At 57.0% G+C, this 19,833-nt stretch overlaps 1 protein-coding gene across 3 annotated transcripts in view; it reads right to left on the bottom strand.

Annotated features, from left to right (window-relative positions):
- LOC100083530 (minichromosome maintenance complex component 3 associated protein) overlaps nt 1-19,833 on the bottom strand; it is a 32,118-nt gene that overhangs the window by 3,232 nt on the left and 9,053 nt on the right. For all 3 annotated transcript variants that reach the window (XM_029068616.2, XM_029068617.1, XM_029068618.2), the window contains 13 exons: nt 19,142-19,389; nt 17,016-17,116; nt 14,642-14,773; nt 14,267-14,380; nt 12,521-12,673; nt 11,442-11,639; nt 8,937-9,005; nt 8,715-8,849; nt 8,143-8,293; nt 5,945-6,203; nt 5,553-5,650; nt 2,169-2,559; nt 925-1,182 (listed from right to left, as the gene is read on the bottom strand). In XM_029068616.2, the coding sequence (XP_028924449.1) occupies nt 925-1,182; nt 2,169-2,559; nt 5,553-5,650; nt 5,945-6,203; nt 8,143-8,293; nt 8,715-8,849; nt 8,937-9,005; nt 11,442-11,639; nt 12,521-12,673; nt 14,267-14,380; nt 14,642-14,773; nt 17,016-17,116; nt 19,142-19,389 (2,307 nt within the window). The remainder of the gene's footprint in view (nt 1-924; nt 1,183-2,168; nt 2,560-5,552; nt 5,651-5,944; nt 6,204-8,142; nt 8,294-8,714; nt 8,850-8,936; nt 9,006-11,441; nt 11,640-12,520; nt 12,674-14,266; nt 14,381-14,641; nt 14,774-17,015; nt 17,117-19,141; nt 19,390-19,833) is intronic.

The following is a 19,833-nucleotide window of genomic DNA, read 5'->3' as shown; positions in this document are numbered from 1 at the left end:
AGACCGTCAGCTCGTTGTGGGCAGGGTGTGCGTCTCTTTATTTTTGTATCGCGCGCTCCCGAGCGGCTCAGTACAGTGCTCCGCGCCCGGCGGACGCTCAATAAATCCGACCGAATCGAACCAACGGATGAGAAATCGGGGCGAAGCCAGAGCTGTCGCTTACCGGATCCCCGGCCCGCCCAAACTACCCGTGACCGACTTCAGCCGGGAAGCCGGTAAAGAGCCTGACCCATCAGTCATCTCTGAGCACTTACCGCGTGCCCGGCAACGTACGCGGCGTTCGGGAGGGTTCAACGTGAGGGCCCGTAGACGCGTCCCCTGCCCGCTACGAGCTCACGGTCCAGAGGCCCGGTAAATCCTCTCCCCTTCCCCTCGCGGCCCAGAAGGCACGTACGCAATGGCTCCTTTGTAGGAGTTCGTGCCTCAGCTAGACCCATTTAATAAAAGCTTGTAGCTACCGACGGTAGAGAGATCTACATAGTAACGATAAAGAATCGGTTAATGTTCTAATGCATGTCATCGAGGACCGGAACCTGCCTGCCGCGGTCGATTCAGTGGACGGCTGATCTACTCGGGCAAGACGTCAGCTCAGTGAGAAAAAAAGCCAACTTCAAGGAGCGGCGTGGCCTGACGGAAAGGGCAGGGCCCAGGGAGTCGGAGGACCCGGGCTCTAACCCGGCCTCCGCCGCTTCTCCGCCGGGTGACCTCGGGGGCAAGTCGCTTCACTCCTCTGGGCCTCAGTTCCCTCGTCCGTAAAATGGGGATTCAGAGCGTTGAGGCCCGAGCGGGACGGGGACCGTGCCCAGACCCATCAGCCCGTATCTACCCCAGCGCTTAGTGCGACGCCCGGCACGTGGTTCGCGCTTACCAAATACCGCTTAAAAAACAAAAAAACTTCACTCGAGAGAATAGTTTCCGGAATACCTGACGAAACGGCCGGCTTAGGGGGTTTCCAGTCCCTCAGTCTGTGGTTAATGCACAGAGCGAGGACATCGTCCCAAGGGATCTCCTCAACTGTAGGGCCGGACTCTCCTGAGGAAGCCGGGACCTTCCTCTTCCACTCGGAGTAGGTCCTGCTCAGCAGATTCTCCACCTGCGACTGCAGGATCGGCTGAGTCTGGCGACAGCTCGGGATCTGGGAAACGTACTGGAAAATCATGGAACAGACGGGGCGCCACGGAGCTGAAAGACACACGGGGACGGTGGTTCAAAACGAGCCACCCATAAAACCGCCTCTGTTTTAAATACCAGTTTCCACTCTTCCGCCCAGAAGAGAAAAGGCGCCGAGGGAGGAAATGGAGGAGAGAGGACACGGAGAGGGCCTCCTTCAGAGAAGAATTCGGATTTTAAATTCAACGATATCCGTGTTCCTCTGAGAAATGAAAAACATTAACACCGACGGGGCAACGGTACAAGGGATCATTAAGGAGAGCGGCAACATCGGCTGAACGGCAGGGGTTCACAGCGGTAACCTATCCACGATCCTTCAGCATGAAAACGTCCCGAAGAAAGCAGCGTGGCTTGGTGGAAAGAGCCCACGCTTGGGAATCAGAGGTCGTGGGTTCTAGTCCCGGCTCCGCCGCTCGTCTGCTGCGTGACCTCGGGTAAGTCGCTTAACTTCTCTGCGCCCTCGGTCCCCGCCTCTGTAAAACGGGGACGGAGACTGTGAGCCCCACGCGGCGTAGAACGGTGCTTGGCGCGTAGTGAGCGCTTAACAGACACCATCGTCACCATCATTCCTTATCCCCTTCCACGAGCAGTTTCGTAAACCGAAATCCGCCCCCCCCCCCCCCCCGTAGAAGACTCGCATCTGGAAAGATACGCCCGATGAGAATTCCAACCGGAGGGAGCTACGCCTCTCTTTTAAAGAACGGAAGAGCTCTGCGAATTCGGTGATGGGATTCACATGAGAGCCTACAGAAGCCCGGGGATTAAAAAAAAAAAAAAAAAAAAGGCGGAGGAACGAGCAAACTACGGTCAGGACAGACACCCGTCACCGTCTCCCCTCGGACAACCGCGATCTTACTCGGGCCTCCCCTGAACGAAAGCCACCCCTCGGGCTTACCGTTCGGGAGAGGTGAAAGGAAGGGAGAGGAAAACCACAAACGGCGACCCGTCGTCAGTTCCCGAATTCGCGGCCGCGACACTCCTCCACTCGAACGACTCACCACCCAGGGGAGGAAGATCCATCTGAGGGATCTGGAAGGACAGCACGGCTTTCTTCAGCCACGCCAGGTGGTCCGGCGTGTTCCACCGGAGGTGAGGGAGCAGCTCGCTGCCCCCGGGTTCGGCGAACTCGGTCACGGGCCAGGACAGGTCACACAGCCGTTCCGAGGAGGCCACGGTGGCCAAAAACTGCAGCACGCTGTTGTACAGTTCGATGACGGCGCCGGGCTCCTGAGAGGGCAGGCCCGCCAAACGTCTCTCTCTCCTATCGTGGAAAAATCGATCGCTGAATTCGAAGCTGAGGCCGTCTTCGACGAACTGAAGGAGGGTCCGGCAGCAGAGTTCGAGGGAACCGGGGCAGTGAGCTACCAGCCACTTCACCGAGGCGGAGACCTGAACGGGAGACACGCGGAGGTGGGTAAAAGTCCGGCACGGAACTAAACGCGTCCAACCGACGGGGGTTGTCGAGCGCTTACGGGGCGCGGGGCTCCGGGGCCGGTAGGTGGGGTCCCCGCCTGCGGGAGCTAACGGCCTACGGGGCGGGTCCGACGTTGAGAGAGAGAGATTACGGGGAGGGGAGGTGGCGGAACGTAAGAGCGCTTATTAAGTGCTGGGGTATCAAAAGCGTGGACGGGGTACGCAGCCCGAGCGCACAGCGGACGCGGAGGGGAGGGTGGACGGGGGAACGGTCCGGAAAGGCCTCGCAGAGATACGATTTCAGGAGGGTTCCGAAGGCGCGGAGGGTGGCGGACCGCCGGACACGAAGGGGTGGGCGTCCCCGGCCCGAGGGAGAACTCGGGCCGCGGCGGGGCTGGTGGGGTCGACGCGGCCAAGGTACGGAGGGGAAGCTGGCGTCGGAGGAGCGGAAGGTACGTCGCAGATCGCCGAGGTTAGGTGGGGCGGAGGAGATGGAGGGCTTTAAGACCGACGGTAAGGACTCCGTGCCACGCGGAGGTGGATGGGCAACTACCGGAGGACTCCGAGGAATCGTCGTCAGCGGCGCAGAGCGGGCTCACCGTCTGAAAAGTACCGCGCTAAGCGCTCGGGAGAGCACAGTACGACAGAGTCGGCAGACACATCCCCTGACCGCAACGAGCTCACGGTTCAGTGGGACGGGAAGACGGGAAGACGGGGGGGGGGGAGGGGGGCCGAATGGTTTTTTCCAGAAAAACGACCTGGGCAACGGAGGGAGGCAGGGACCGGAGAGGAGAGAGTCAGACACGGATCGAAAGGACTGAAAGGACAGATGAAAAAAGATGAAGCGTTCCGGTAACTCCCAAAGCAGGCCTTCGAAAGAGATGAGCATCACACAGCTCGGAGGGATCTCGGGAGGCGAGCCGGTCCGACCGCCCGCCTCGGCTCGGGTGAAGGATTAAACCGCCGAGACGGCGTCGCGGCCGTTGGACGCAAGGCGAGGTGGGGGTAAACCGCACGGCTTGGGTGGTAACCTTTATCCAAAGCGTGACGACACCGCAAACATCTGCTTTCTCTGAAATCCCGTCTCGCTATCCCTGCTCTTAACCGTCCTCTCCCAATCCCGGCTCGGTTTGGAATTTTATTTATTTATTTATTTATTTTTTTTTTTAACATCCGAGGGCCCCGCCTGCACCCGCGGCGATCGAATCTCAGAGATTCTGCCCTTTCCCGCCCTCCTCGGAGTCAGGGCGGGTACCCAGAAAGTCTCCATCCAGACCCCACACGGGCGCTCCCTTCCCGGGCCCTGAAAACGGCGACGACGCTAACGGCGACGGTATCCGTTAAGCGTTGACCGCGCGCCGGGCACTGGACCGCGCGCCGGGGTGGATGCAAGCGGCGTGGCTCAACGGAGGGAGCCCGGGCTTGGGAGTCAGGGGTCATGGGTTCGAATCCCGGCTCTGCCACCTGTCAGCTGGATGACCGTGGGCGAGTCACCTCGCTTCTCTGGGCCCGTTCCCTCATCTGTAAAACGGCGATGAAGACCGGGAGCCTCGCGCGGGACGACGCGATGACCCTGCATCTCCCCCAGCGCTCAGAACGGCGCTCGGCACCTGGTGAGCGCTTAACGGACACCGACGCCATCGTTATCATTACAAGCAAATCAGGTCGGACACGGTCCCCCGTTCCACGTGGGACTCCCGGGCTCAATCCTCATTTTCCAGATGAGGTCGCTGAGGCGCAGAGAAGCGAAGCGTCTTGCCCCAGGTCACCCGGCGGACGAGCGGCAGAGCCGGGGTCGGAACCCACGACCTCCTGACTCCTGGCAGGCTCCCGCTCTATCCGCTACGCCACGCCGCTTCTCGAAACACGAGCAAGAGGTTCGCGTGGCGGGGGGGAGAGGACGGGGGAAATGGATACTGATGACGGACTTCCTTTTAGATACTAAGTCCCGGACAACGGTCCCATCTACCTATAACGGCTAAACCAGTCCTGGGGCAGGTCTGTCTTTTTTGTTTTTTTTTAAACACACACACCCTTATAACAAAGAACTCACATAACAGAACTCCTACAACTTTTACAGACGTGAAACACCGTGGCCCCGTGGCTCGAGCACGGGCCCGGAGGTCCGAAGAACCTGGATTCTAAACCTGGCTCCGCCACTTGTTTGCTGGGCGACCGTGGGCAAGTCACTTGGCTCATCCCAACAGTATCTGTCGAGCGCTCACCGCGTGCAGAGCACGGTACCGAGCGCTGGGAACGGACAAATCGGCAACGGACAGAGACGGTCCCCGCCCTCCGACGGGCTGACGGTCTGATCGGGGGAGTCGGACAGACAAGGACGACGGCGGTAAGTAGGATCGCGAGGATGGGCGTCGCATTAGAACACTTCACTTCTCTATGCCCCAGTTACCTCGTCCGCAAAACGGGGATTAAGACCGGGAGCCCCAGGTGGGATCTGGGCTGTCGAACCTGATCAGCTTGTATCTACCCCAGAACTTAAGTAACGGTGCCCGGCACAGGCTCAGCGGAAAGAGCCCGGGCTTCGGAGTCGGGAGTCTTGGCTGGGTGACTGCGGGCGAGTCGCTTCACTTCTCTGGGCCTCAGTTCCCTCATCTGTAAAACGGGGATTAACCGGGAGCCTCCCGCGGGACCACCTGACGACCCTGTATCGACCCCGGCGCTTAGAACGGTGCTCTGCACACAGTAAGCGCTTAACAGATACCAACATTATCATCATTAATATTATTGACAACAAAATACTATTAACAAAAAGAAAAACAAAGGTATATGACTTAGAACGAGAACTCTTACAAGATGCTGTCGGCAGGCGACGCTTTTTTTTTTTCTTTTTTTTTTTTTAAAAAACCAAAGGTTAAAATGTAAACATTTAGACTGCAGGTTATTTACAGGTCCTACTAGGAGCTCCCAATGCCGGAAAGAAATCGTGAAATTTTGGCCTGAGATCTTACCCTGTTAGTGCCTCGTAAATCGCTGACAGAATCCGGGATCTCCACGATGATATAGTCGGAAATGAGTTTAGCCGAAACCAAGTCCTGCAACATCAGCCCTTCGAAAGAAACACAGGAATGATTTGACAGCAAACGGTCGTTCAGAAAGGGGTCACGCATCTACGTTTATTCCCACGGGAGTGCAGATGAGACTGTCCCTTTTCACCCTCCTTCGGTCAAACCGTTACCTCTAGCAACCAAAAATGCCAGGAGGGACGTTCCAAGTTCCAATGCTGCCTTCCCCGGACGGGCCCCCGCTCTCATCTCTTTTAGAATCTCTCCCCTTCCTTTCAGATGCCCGTTTTTGTCCAATCGCCGTTTTGTAGACCAGAGGAACTCTTTAAATAAGGTACCTTCTTCTACCTCTCGCTCGCCGGTGTCTCCTCCTCGGTTGGGAACGAGAACGACCAGAGGAACCACGGGACGGAAAGGCTTGGCCTGAAGGAGCTGCTTCAGTTGCAGCAGAGCGGAGAGCCAGTAGACGTCCTCTTCGGCGAAGTCTTCGCTTCCGATTCTTGGCGGTAGCAGGAGGATGAGGCCGCTGGTTCCCAGAAGATCCCTCTGAGTTTCTGCTGCATCAAGCGCCGAGTCGCTGAGGGCGCCGTGAGCCACCTGTGCAACCGATAAAGGCTCGAGCCGGCTGTCGTGCCAAATGGACACTCGCGCCGGATGGATTTAAGAGTGATAACAACCGCAGCGACGGCATCCGTTAAGCGCTTACTACGTGCAAAGCACCGTTCTGTGCGCTGAGACGGGGGTGCGAGGCGAGCAGGCTGTCCCGCGTGGGGCTCGCGGTCTCGATCCCCATTTGACAGATGGGGTGAGCAAGTGAGGTACCAGTGACTCGCCCGAAGTCACGCGGGCTGACGGGTGGCGGGGCCGGGATTCGAACCCGTGACCTCCGACTCCCAAGCCCGGTCTCTCTCTCCGCTGAGCCGTGCCGCTCCTCTAATCTGACAACGTACGCTCGCTCGTGCGGAATTTAAGCGCGTTGTGGGGAAGGAACGCGTCCACCCGCTCCGTTACACCGGACCCTCCATTCCCCTCCGCTGAGCGGCGGCGCGGCCCCGCGGCGAGAGCCCGGGCTCGGGAGTCGGGGGTCGTGGGATCGGATCCCGGCTCCGCCGCCCGTCTGCCGCGTGACTCGGGCCGAGTCACTCGGCGCCTCCGGGCCCCGGTTCCCTCGCCTGTAAAACGGGGACCGAGCCCGTGAGCCCCACGCGGGACAGCCCGATCGCCCCGTATCACCTTGGAACGAAGCTCTGCGCCTAGTGAGCGCTGAACGGATGCCACCGTTATTATCATTCCCTCTCAGACAGGCACCCGGTTGGGCAGGAGAGACCCTGGGCTCCCGGGCGAACGGCCGGCCGGGCCCACCGCCCCCTTCCCCTCCGGCACGCCGGGGGGGGGGGGTCGCGGATTCCGGATGCCGACGGAACCGAGGGGGATCTCGGGCCCGGGCGGTGGGCTCCCAGCCCCCGATCCTCGTCTTCTGATCCCGACCTCGACCGGGCTGACACGCCCTCGCTTCGACGGAAGGGCGAGAGCCAGGACGCGGGCGGGGGAGGGGAGCGGAGGCTGTCCGTCCCTCCCTCCCTTTAAAGCCGGGCCCTACCGCCGCCGGAGAGTCGCGACGACGACGGTACTCGTTGAGCGCTCGCCACGCGCGGGGCGCTGTTCTAAGCGCCGGGGGGGGGGGACGCAAGTCGATCGGACCGTCCCACGCGGGGCTCCCGGTCTTCACCCCCCACTTTACAGATGAGGTCGCCGAGGCCCAGAGAAGCGAAGCGACTTGCCCGAAGTCACGCAGCGGCCGCTGGGTGGCGGGGCCGGGACCGGAACCCAGGACCTCCGACTCCCAAACCCGGGCTCCTGCCACTGCGCCACGCTGCCTCTCTCACCGCAGTCACGACTGCGGGACCCGCCCGGACTCGCTCCCTCTGCCCTCCCCCCGGGCCCGGCCCCGCGGCGCCTACAGAATGACCTATCCGTAATTGACTTATTTGTACCGCAGGCCCGCTGTGGGCAGGGAACGTGTCCGCCCGTCACCGTATCATCGTCCTCTCCCCAGAGCTAAGTCCAGTGCTCCGCGCACGGTAAGCGCTCAGTAAATACCACCGGACGAAGAACCACGCGCGACTCTCCTTACAGACCGGGAAGCAGCTTGGCCTAGTGGAAAGGGTGGGAGACCCGGGTTCTGATCCCGGCTCCGCCCCTCGTCTGCCGTTTGACCGTGGGCGGGTCACTTCGCTTACTTTTGCCTCAGTGACCTCATCCGTAAAATGGGGCTCAAGACCGATTAACCTGCGTCCGGCTCGGCGCTTAGAACAGTGCTCGACGCAGAGCGAGCGCTCAACAAAACCGTTACTGTTACGCCATCGATCCGGTCGAGACCGCAAAGATAACAGCGTCCTAAGAGTTGGCGAGTTTTTAAAATCGCGATAACCCTCTGCAGATCCATTTCGGTTCCACTCGACGACCGCGAGTCGGTCGCGGTACTCCAGGCTCGACGACAGACGGTAAAACACAGAGCAGTCGTGACGAAACGTACCTTGACGCACACGTTGACGCAGATCGTCCGATCGCCCCTGTAGCCAACGGAGTTGAATAGCGCCAGGGTCTGTATCCTGTCCTTAGCTCCGCAGCTCTCACCGCTGGGGACCTCTCCCATGAACTTGACTTTCAACCAGTCTGAGAGAATACTACGCATAAGAGAGAAACAGCCCGTCGGGCGCATTCGCGCCAAATTCCTCCCGTAATAATTCCCCTCCCCGTTCTTCTCTTCGGCTGACGGATTACGCAGATCTTCTTCTCAGATGCTTCTCCGGAAGAGATCTCCTAAAAGTTATCGTTTGCCCCTTCAGCCCCACTCCCTCTCACGGGATGAAAACTCCCCGCTCCCTCCGTCTTCCCCTTCTTTCGTCTCGACTTTCCCCCTGCCCCGAATCGCGCTCAACGAACCTCCTCTGCACGGAGAGGAAGAGAGATCGGGGTCGTCCCACCACCTCTCCGGCTAAAGCCCCCGAAAATCACCTTCGGTTCAGTTGCTCCCTGCCCAACGGTCTTCCTTATTTTAAATTCCGCCACGCGCGAGAAAGCAGAAGAGTGAACTTCTCGGCTCACCCGCTGGGATACCCCGACGGAGTCTCTTCGCTTTCCGGCAACACCAAAACCAGTTTCCAGAACACCTGCTCTTTCTGACCGGGATGATGTTCGGCGATGAGCGACGGCAGGTTCAGCGGACTCCACGCCGCTTCGCTTTAAGGGACGCGGACGGCCGAAATTTAATTCACGCGCTTCGTTTTTAAATCGGTAAAGCCTTCAAAATTCAGATCGTATACAAACCTTACTAACTGCTGGTAAAAATACTGAACCTTCATCTGGTGAATCGCCTTGTTTCTCAGCCACCTTAATCTGTTTAAAAAAAAAAAAAAAAAAAAAAAAAAGGGATCGGTAGATTTATGATCTGAGTCCTCAGAGGTTAAAATCCTCTTACTGTTCTATCATCCCCCCGAGGAATTCCTTTGGCTTTGATCATTATCTGAGTACTGACTGAGGTGCATGGAATCGCAGAAGACACTTTCTGACGCGGAGTTAGAGAAGCTCGACATTTTACACCAACCGCCCTGTCCGAGAGAAGAAAAGAAGGGTCTGCAAATGCAAGAGAGAGATCTGCAGGAGGGCGCAGTGTGATTTGGGAATGCCGGACCGGAGCGGCACGTTTTTGGCCTCCCGGCTCTATCTTAATGCTAAAACCATCGGTGCCTTCCCTACGGTAACTCTTAGAGAAACATACCGTGGGCCATTGGCCATTCCATCCACAGCCGCTTCCTTTCTTCTTTTACCTCCTCCTGCTTCTCCCCGCGCCTTTTCCCTATCTCATTTCTCTCATTAATTTCACCTTGAAAGTTTTTTCCAATTCCTGGGCTCTTTAAGAGGTCACTATAAAAATCCAGTTAAATGTCCGCTCGCCAATTCTATGCACTTCAAAAACACTTTTCAGTCCCGGGGTGACTTTTGAGTACTTCTTTCCCCACCCCACCCGAAAGGGTCAAACCAGCTAAATTCAGTAACATTCCAGTGGTTGCTACTTGCAGATGGGTTTGCGAGTTCTGCCACGCGGAGCAAAACGCATCCAGACGACCGCACGAGCTCTGCCTGCTACAGATTCTGTGATTTTTCAGATACTGACCTGAATCCTTCCCTGACCCCAAAACAGATAACTTCCCTATTACTCTGAGGGGATTCACAGACCCCAGCATCCGAGGTGATGCTCGTCTCCCCAGCAAGGAAGAGGGGATGGCAGTGAATTTTAAAGAGCATCGAAGTCACCTGGCCTGGGACCCGGCCACCACGAAGGTCCACGTTTAAGCGTCCCACGACAGAGCCACATCACGGGCTTCGGATCCCCGAGGGCCCGCCGGACGTCTCCAACGGCCCCCGCTTTCCGACCGATCCCGGGGGGAGACCGCTGGGGGACCGTGTCTGAATTTATTTTGCTTCTATCACAGTGGCCTGCATTTGCCTAGTAGGCATTTAATAAACAACATAAGCACTCAGTCCCCTGCCTAGCCCTGGCTTCTGCACAGGTAAATGACTAAACCCCACTTAATAGACGCTTTCCTCAGATTTCTGGACATGGGAAAGCCTAACTAAAACCACGACTCTTCCAGGAAGCCTTCCCTGACTGAGCTTTTCTCCTCCCCATCCAAGGTAGTCACTCCTTCCTTCACCCTGACAGCATTCAGGTACGAGGCCTCACACAACCGTAATTCATTTTAAGTTTGTCGTAAGCTCCTCGAGGGCGAGACTGGCCTACTTCCTCTACGGTCCCCTCGCAAGCACTCGGAACAACGGCTCCACACACACTAAGCACTCGGTGAACGCCCTTAATTGATTCAGTTGAACATACGTAACTATCCTCGATGTCTCAAGCAACAGCACCTCAACTGTTCCCCACCTAGGTCGGGCCTACACAATTTTATTACCCGCCAATCAGTCACTTGTATTTATCGAGCACCTCCTGTGTGGAGGGCACTTTAAGAAGCGCTCATCATCCAGACCTTCGATCACGATGGTCTCCCCTCACAGCTCAATTTTCCCCAATTACACCTGAAGTGTTCCTGAGCAAAGATCACCAATTATACCTATCTCCCAGGGCCCCCCCCCCCCCCGTATCCGTGTACAAAATTACTAGGGGTTCTTCCTTTCCTCTCTGTTATCCTGTCACCCGTCCTGGAATTTCCCCAGTCTATCCTTACGGGTCAGACTTCACCGTATCAAGTGAAACTTCACTTACCAAGGCTGAGGAATAACAACCGAAAAAATCTCTCTATGGCTGCTCACTCTTGGAAGATCCCAGGTTAATTTTATTACTGCTTTTGACTGCTTTTAAATACGTGTTGGTATTTTAACTATCTTATTCATTCGCTCATTCAACAGTATTTATCGAGCGCTTACCACGTGCAGAGCACCGGACTAAGCGCTCGGAATGGACAGATCGGTAACAGGTGGAGACGGTCCCGGGCCTCTGACGGGCTCACGGTCTAATCGGGGGAGACGGACCGACGGGGACGATGGCAATACACAGAATCAAGAAATAGAATAAACAGAACCTCAGTGTATCCGGGGCTAAGAGTATTTCGGGAAGCCGTCTTAAAACTCCAGTTTGCTTGTTTTTGGTTTTTCTTTGTAAATCACATCGACAGACTTAGTCTATTTGTAAAATAAGAGGGGGAATGCCACACAGTAACTACGAAAACATCCGGGCCCGACGTGCTGCTTTAGGGTTCGAAAAAGTCCTATTTTGAAGAGAGCAGTGCAGTTTACAGATCTTATCCGAATACTAGCCTGGTGCAGTAGACTCCTAGTTTTCCTGCATTTCCAAGATCCAAGATTCCCCTGGCAAGGTTCTCTTCGGCGATTGGACACTCTGCGCTGGGCGACAAGGCTTTGAGTCTGTCGTTCTGATCCACGCAACAGGGAGCGGCCGGGAAGGCCCTCATCTGCCGCTTCAGTTTCTTCCGGGCCGCGACCGCTTCCCTCCATCTTGCCAAGATGACAGTGATAAATGATTGCGCTCACGGTTTCTCACATCATTATAGCACGCTAGCTCCACTGACGGGAAGCAGAAATGGTAAACTGGATGCAAAACTGACTGCAAGAGCTCTCTTTTTTTTTTTTTTTTTGTAATGGCATCTGTTAAGCACTTAATACATATCAGGCACCGATACTACGCTCTGGGCTAGAGAGAGGCCTGATTAGGTTGGAAACAGCCCCCGTCCCACATGGGGCTCACAGCCTTAATCCCCATTTTACCGATGAGATAACCTAGGCATAGAGAATTAAGTGACACGCCTAAGGTCACGAAGCAGCCCAGCTGGAACCCGGCTCTTCAGAACACAGAAATGCCAAAAGAGTAATTAATATTTTAACCAGGACAGCCCAACCAGGACTGATAATGATAAAGAAAAAAGGGGAGACCCATTACCGGCCCCCCGACTTGGGGCGGGAGAGGAAGGGAATGGTCCTTTCCCCCGAGTTCCCGGCAGCCCCGAGCACGTACCCATCCCTCTACGGAATCATTTTTAGCATGGGCTGACGGCGTGGACTCGGCCCAGTTCTCAAAATGGTGCCGGAAGCGACCAACGTGTTCGAGAACGGTGATGGGAGGCGGGGGGAGAGGAGTAACATGTGAAAACGGGGACGTCAGCAGGAGTTTAGGGGAGAGGACCACTTGAGGTTTTGTCCCAGAAAGCCCGCGGGCCTGCGGCCGGCTCACATCTTGCCGAACCAGAGCCGTCGTAAGAGAAACAAATTCAGTTTCGTTTACGAAAAGGAGCCAGTGCATTTGAATGAGATTCTGTAGGTGAGGAGAAGACTGTTCTCTATGACCGTACGGTAGTTGACCTGTATCGTTTTTACTTCACCTTTGTAGGTACTTGCAGAAACACTGAAGTTCCTGAAGAGTCTCCTTGGCAGACTGGAAAATCTCATCTTCCAGAAACAAATCCATTAAGCGCACACAGACGTCTTCAGAGCAACGGGCAACGCGGGCTCTTTGGTCTATTTCTACGGCACACCTACAGCAGAATGAAACCAGAGAGGAAAAGCGAGATCGCCACCAAGACAACCGTGAACCACTGCCACTACTGACCTAGCACTCCACAACAGAGAGCTGATGAACGCCGCCTCCAAAAATATCCGACGACATTTCATACCCTAAGTGTCTGAATAGGTAAAAAAAAAAGACTCGAAGAAAAGATCTATCTATCACTTGAAAAACCTTTCACTGAAAGATCTGTATTTTCACCATCGTCAGCACCTTGAGTGCCGTGTTTCCGGTGGGAACACGGCCCTTGAGGAGTTTGCGCTGCAATGGATTTAGAAACACAGGAATGAGGCAAATTGATGGGGAGAGAATGAATGCCAGCCATCCAAGGTTCACAGTCACAGGACTCCTCGGCATGAAGCGATCTGCCTACGAGCCTTATTTGAAAGATGCACTTGAAAATGTCTGCGGAACTTGCATAAAGGACAATAATCTTCTCACTGGCAAAACAGGCTTTCGAACACATTTAGATATTTCATAAAATTGAGGAGTCACCCAATGCCTTCCCAGAAGGCCAGTGTAGGTCACAGCACTTGAGGATTACTCATGTCACAGACCTCTCCCTCCTCAGAAATCCAATTATGTCACAAATAACCTCTCTGCTTTTCTCTGCTTTTCCCTTTCTCTCGGCCTTCCCGTACAATCAGACGCACATCCCCCTTACTTTCATTTCTTGCATCGATCCCTCCATCTTCACTGCACCTTTAGCATCTGGTCAAAATGCCAACCTAATCGGATTTGTTATATCCCACGTCCTTCGTGCCGGGGCAGTTTCAGGGTAAACCCGGTCCAAGACCACTGTTTGGGTGTGCGTGTGTTCAGAATAACAACGCTGGTATTTGTTAAGCGCTTACTAGGTGCACAGCACCGCTCTAAGCGCCGGGGTAGATACAGGGTCATCAGGTCGTCCCACGTGGGGCTCCCAGTCTTCATCCCCATTTTACAGATGAGGGAACTGAGGCCGGCGAAGCGAAGCGACTCGCCCACAGTCACACAGCTGACAAGGGGCGGGGCCGGGATGCGAACCCATCACCTCTGGCTCCCAAGCCCGGGCTCTTTCCACTGAGCCACGCTGCTTCCAGAAAGCCTGCACGCTGGCTGAATGAGAGTGAAGGTACCTGGGCACGTAACGGACAGTCTAAAGGAGTCGTATTATGAGAGCACATGAAACATCGTCTCTCACACTTCTGTTCCCCAGGAAAAAATTCAGCCTCGTTTATTTCACAGAAATCCTATCTACTGATAGCCCGAGGGTCTAGATTTTCATACGTTTTAGCCACCCCACCAACCCGCCTCGAACCCGCAAAATCGGAAATGATCCAAACAGACACCGCGGTTGAAAACCCGGAACTCACGTGTGGAGCTGAAATTTAGAATCCTCAGCCCATCGAATCTGACCCCTTTACCCGGGGAAAAATTACCGGGCTAAAGAACCAACCATCGGTGACTTCGTAACCAACCAAATAGCCACACCGCTCAGAGACCCTACTTTTTAAAGGACTAACCGCCAGCACTGTCTGAAATAACTGTGACGAGATTAACGAGACGTTGCCATTTCACTTACTTCAACTCCCTAGAGGACGTTTCTCTAACACATTCCTTCACTATGACTTCTGTCAGATCTTCAACCAGGGCCTGGCTCAGCTGGGTGATAACCAGTTCTCGCTCTAGTCTTCGCCTGATGGAAGGAAAACAAAAAGCTTTTATTTACGGTCACAGATAGAGATTATAGGCGATAACCAACGTAACGATGTCTTTCCGGGGGGGTCGGAGGGCGGGGGGGGGGGGGGGGGGGGGGGGGGCGGCGGCTACGGGCAGCCAGCTCGTGTCTGCTCTGGGGGTCGGAAGCCCCTCACGGGTCTCCGTTCCAAAGGACGGCACCAGCCGTAATATCTTAACTACGAGGCTTTTTGAAAGTTCCGAAAGAAAAACCATTTACCGTGCCTCTTCGGCCCTGCGCTTCTCTTCTTCGATTCTTTCTCTCTCTTGGCTCATTTCTTCGGCTGTCATCTGCCTCAGAACGTCCACGACGGCATCTGAGATCAGTTCTTCCGCAACAGCACTGGAAACACTTAAACGAAGCAGAAGAAGGTAGGGTTCACTAGGCGCGCTTGGTTTAAAACTCGAGCAAAAGTGAAGTGCCAAACGGTGTGACTGAATAATCGGCTGGTGGATTCTTAGAAATTTTAAAAAGAGAGGGGTCCAGCAGGGTTTTTATGCTTGACTAAAAAGTCTGAATTATTGTCATCATCATCATCATCGTGGCACTTGTTAAGCGCTTACAACTGTGCGGCAAGCACTATTCTGAGCTCTGGAATAGATATGCCGAGCTGTGCATTCCAAGCGCTCAGTACAGTGACCGCGAACACGTCCATCGGGTCGGACCGCACGGGGCCGAAGGGCAAAGGTCCAAGTCCTCACGTTTGCCCTCCCTTCTCTCAGAGTCCTTTCAGCCCTAGGCCTGCCTGACGGCCTCTGGCAGGCACTTCACACCACGTCTTCCCTTCGTCCTCTAGTCTCCTGAAAAGAGTAGCTGAATAATAACAACAACAACTATCAAGGTACCCGTCGAGCACTCACGTGCCGGCCACCATCCGCTGGGACGGATACCGAAAAACCGGGACGGATACAGTCCCCGTCCCGCAAGGGGCTTCACAGTCTCGACCCCCATCTTACAGATGGGGTAACGGAGGCACCAGAGATGTGAAATGCCTCGCCCGAGGTCACGGGGCAGACGAGTGGAGATGCCGGCGTCAGAACCCGTGACCTTGTCAAGTTCCACAGCCCCCCTCCCCCGCCCCCCCGGCTGCTGAAGGCGAGACGAAGCTACTCCTCGATCTGATCAGGGGCCCCGGCCCTGCTGTTGGATGGGGGAGAAGCAGCGGGGCTCAGCGGAGAGAGCCCGGGCTTGGGAGTCGGAGGTCACGGTTTCGAATCCCGGCCCCCCCCACCCGTCAGCCGCGTGGCTTCGGGCAAGTCGCTTCACTTCTCGGTGCCTCGGTCACCTCATCTGAGCGCGGCTCTGTGGAAAGAGCCCGGGCTTTGGGGGGTCACGGGTTCGAACGCCGGCACGGCCACCCGTCAGCCGGGTGACTGCGGGCGAGTCACTTCGCTTCTCGGTGCCTCAGTGACCTCATCTGTAAAATGGGGGTGAAGACTGGGAGCCCCACGTGGGACGACCCGATTCCCCCGTGTCTACCCCAGCGCTCGGAACGGTGCTCTGCACCCAGTAAGCGCTCAACAGATACCAACATCATCATCGTCGTCATCGTCATCGTCATTATTACTATTAAAAGGGGGATTAAGACTGTGAGTCTCACGTGGGACAACCTGATGACCCTGAATCTACCCCCAGCGCTTAGAACGGTGCTCGGAACACGGCGGGCACTTAAATACCAACATTACGATTATTAACGGCCACCCTGAGAAGGCGGCAGGGGCCAGATGGCAAAACTATCCTGTCCCCTGGAGTTACCGCTGCCGATCCTGACGCATTTATCCCGTTCTCTTCCGACTGTATATAAAGGAGCTCTGGGTCACTCAGAGCTGAGCTGGCGGAATTTCCCCGTCAACCGTCACCCCGTACTAGCGCTAGAAGGGCCAGTGGAGAATAAACTTGTCGCCGACGTACCCCCCCCCCCCCGAACACAACCCCAGAGTCCGTGAAGTTGTTCCTCCTCGGGGCTCACGGTCCAAGTTAAACGTTCCCGGAAACGAAACCTCTACTAGTTTGAAACGCACTGAAGGGCACGCGAACCGGGAGCGTTGGGCCGTCCACGGACCCCCGGCTGTTGGCAGAAATAACCGGACGAAAGCAAGGCGGTCGACAGAACCGTCCCGGCCTTTGCCGGAGGATGATCTCCCGAGAGCGGATCGAAGGACGAGATGGGACGCCATCGGGGGGAAAGTTCTACAGCGGCGCGGCGCGGCGGGAAGAGCCCGGGCTGGGGAGTCGGGGGTCGGGGGTTCTAATCCCGGCCCCACCGCTTATCCGCCGTGGGACCTCGAGCAAATCACTTCACTTCTCTGTGCCTCAGTTCCCTCATCCGTAAAAACGGGGATTGAAGAACGTGAGTCCCACGGGGGACAATCCCGTTACCCCGTAGCCACCCCAGCGCTCGGAACGGCGCTCAGCGCGTAGAAGGCGCTCGACGAGTACCGTGGTTATTTCGACTGCGGCAAGGATCGCGCGTGGGCGGAGGTCCCGTCGAGATACGGGCCCCCGAACGTTTGCAGACGACCTCTGCTCGTCTAACTGAGCATTTAGCTCCTTCAACCTTCACGGTGAACGATCCGGAACGGGGGAGATTTACCACAGAGCCGCAGCGGCGTAACCTGCTCCCGTCCCGCCGACTTCCTCACAGTCTTCTTTGAGAACATCTTCCACGAGCTCCTCCGCGACTTGGGCGATATCCTGAAGGAAAAAGAAGGGCAGAAGAAGTCAGTACAGGGCGTCTTTGGGTTTTTTTTAAAATAAAAGAACAGACTCCAAAAGACAACTCGGTTTCTCACAGAGAGAACTGCACGACTATTTCAGAAGATTTCCATCACGGGTCTGCTTCAAGAGCTACCCTATAACGCCGCCATCTGCTAAAATTTAAATGGAACAGCTTGGCCTAGTGGCTAGAGCCTGGGCCCGGGAACCAGAAGGACCCGAGTCCTAATCCCAGCTCCACCACTTGCCTGCTGTGTGACTCTGGGCGGCTGGCTTAACTTCTCTGCGACTCGGTCTCCTTTATCCGTACAAGGGGAATCGAAACACCTGTCCTCCTTTCCCCTCGGACCGTGAGCCCCGCGTGGGGCAAGGGACCGTCCGACCTGATCGCTTGTGTATCTACCCCGGCGCTCGGCACAGCGCTCGGTGCACGGCAAGGTCTTGGACGCCGCAGTCTTGATTATTCGACGGCGCGAGGTTTATTTTTCCTCCGGCAGCTTCGGTCACGCTTAACTCGGAAGGAAAACACCCGAAACCCCTTTTTCGGACGCCACTGAGCCGAACAGCCCAGAAGCAGCGTGGCTCAGCGGCAGGAGCCCGGGCTCGGGAGTCAGAGGTCGCGGGTTCGAATGCCGGCCCTGCCACTCGTCAGCTGTGGGACCGCGGGCGAGTCACTTCGCTTCTCTGGGCCTCCGTTCCCTCATCTGGAAAACGGGGACGGAGACCGGGAGCCTCACGTGGGACCGCCTGACGACCCTGCATCTCCCCCAGCGCTTCGAACGGTGCTCTGCGCACGGTGAGCGCTCAACCAATACCGACGACCCCGGCCGTCGCCCTCCCACGACCGTCCGAGCCGCCTGAGAGAACCGCGTAGGCCCGCCGCCTCCACGTCCCCTTCTCCCACTTGGCCCTTGCTCCCTCGGGGTTTAGTTTCTGCCCTCCTCATCCCCCCCGAGACTGCCGATCCGACACACCCCGATCGACTGGCCTAGTCCTCCTCGGCCCCTCCGCCGCCTTCGATCCCGCGACCGTCCCCCCGTCACGGAGACGCCGTCTAACCCCGCCTCTCGGACACGGTTCCCTCTCGCCTTCTCTTCCCGTGCTCTGGCTGACTCTTCCCCCGCCGCCTATTCTCCAACTGCGGGTGCACCCAGGATTCGGGTCTGGGTCCCCCTCCCGTCTCCCCCGGGGAGCTCACCCGCTCCCTCTAGGTCCACGCCGCCCAGATCCACCTCCTAGCTCCAGCCGCTCCCCCTCTACGATCTGATCTTTCATCTCCTCCCGCCCCGAGGCCCTCTCCGTGCGGACGTGCCGCCGGAAACCCGAGCTCCACACGGCCGGGACCGAACTCGTCTTCCAACTCTCCTCCTGACCGACCCGTCAGAGCCGGCGACTCCACCCGACTCCCCTAGCTCTCGAACACGTCACCCTGACGTTAATTCCCTCGCGCCCCATTCCCGCAGCTCAGTTTTAGAAAGGAAATTCAAAGTCTTGGCTAAGCTTCCCGTTCCGCGTAAACGCACCGCCGCAGGGATGCGGATGCAAGAATGTGAATCCGAGGCTCGGCGGCTTCCGGATTAGAGATTCTCCGAGTCGCTCTAATGAACTTAGCCAGTTCTTCTACAAGCGGGAGGACCGAGTTTTGGCGAGATCCCGTTCTAAGGAAACCGCACGCTGGGCGTCCTCAGCTATCTCAAGGCCGCCTGGGTGCACCGGCTCGTGTCGCGGGAAGAAGGTTCCCCGACTGCCTCACGACCCAATCAATATACGTACTGAAAACGTACACTATGGCGGGGCCAGCCCACGGTGGGCAGGAACGTGCCTGTGTCCTGTTACAGGCGGTCTCCCGGGCGCCCGGCGCGGCGCTCGGCACGCCGTGAGCGCTCCAGCACGACCCGGTTCAGGAATATAACACAGTCCCGCGACCGAGAGCCGACTCAGGTAATGCCGACGTACGTCACCGCGGGCCGAGTCTCGTCACCCTCCTCGAGGAAAATCCCTTACCAGATCGGCGTAAGTGGGTCGGGGTTTAGGAGGTGGAAGCTCGGGTTGCGCGACGGGCTGAAAGAGAAGGGGTGGCGCGGGCGGCGAAGGGCCGGGTCCGTGTCGCAAGAGCCCCGGCAGTGGGACGGGGGCGGCCGCGGGAAGCGGAGCCGGAGGGGCGGGTTGGGGCTGGGGCTGAGGCGGGCCTCGCGTCACGAGCCCTTCCGATCCCGAGCTTCTTTCTTCTCCCATCCCTCCTGCAGGAGAACCTGAAAAGGGAAGACCGCCTGTCGTTCCTCCTGTCCCAGGAAAGAAATCGCTGAACCGCGTTCCCGGCGGGACCCGGGCCGGCCGGAGCGTTGGACGGATACGGGTTTGAGGCGCCGTTGGTACGTCTCCGGCCGTCGAGTTTGTTTTTCATCTTTCGGTCCCCGGGGGGAAACGCCACCGCTGACCACGTCTGAGCCGGAAGCGATTACTCCCGCTTGCAGGTTCCCCTTCCTGCTCGGCGCTCCCCTTAGGGACCCTAAGGACGCCGTGCGCGGGGGCCGTATCTGTTAACCGTCGGACTCTCCCAGGTGCTCGGTACCGTGCTCCGCACACGGTACGCGCTCCGTAAATACGACCGAATGAATTTCGCTGAGGCGGCGTGACCCAGAGAGAGCCCGGGTGTCACAAGGACCCGGATTCTAATCACGCTCGCTGTACGACCT

Source organism: Ornithorhynchus anatinus, chromosome 7, assembly GCF_004115215.2.
Source record: "Ornithorhynchus anatinus isolate Pmale09 chromosome 7, mOrnAna1.pri.v4, whole genome shotgun sequence".
In the NCBI taxonomy this organism is placed as follows: Eukaryota; Metazoa; Chordata; class Mammalia; order Monotremata; family Ornithorhynchidae; genus Ornithorhynchus; species Ornithorhynchus anatinus.
Note: the sequence above shows the minus strand (reverse complement) of the source record. Positions and strands in the feature narration are given on the sequence as shown.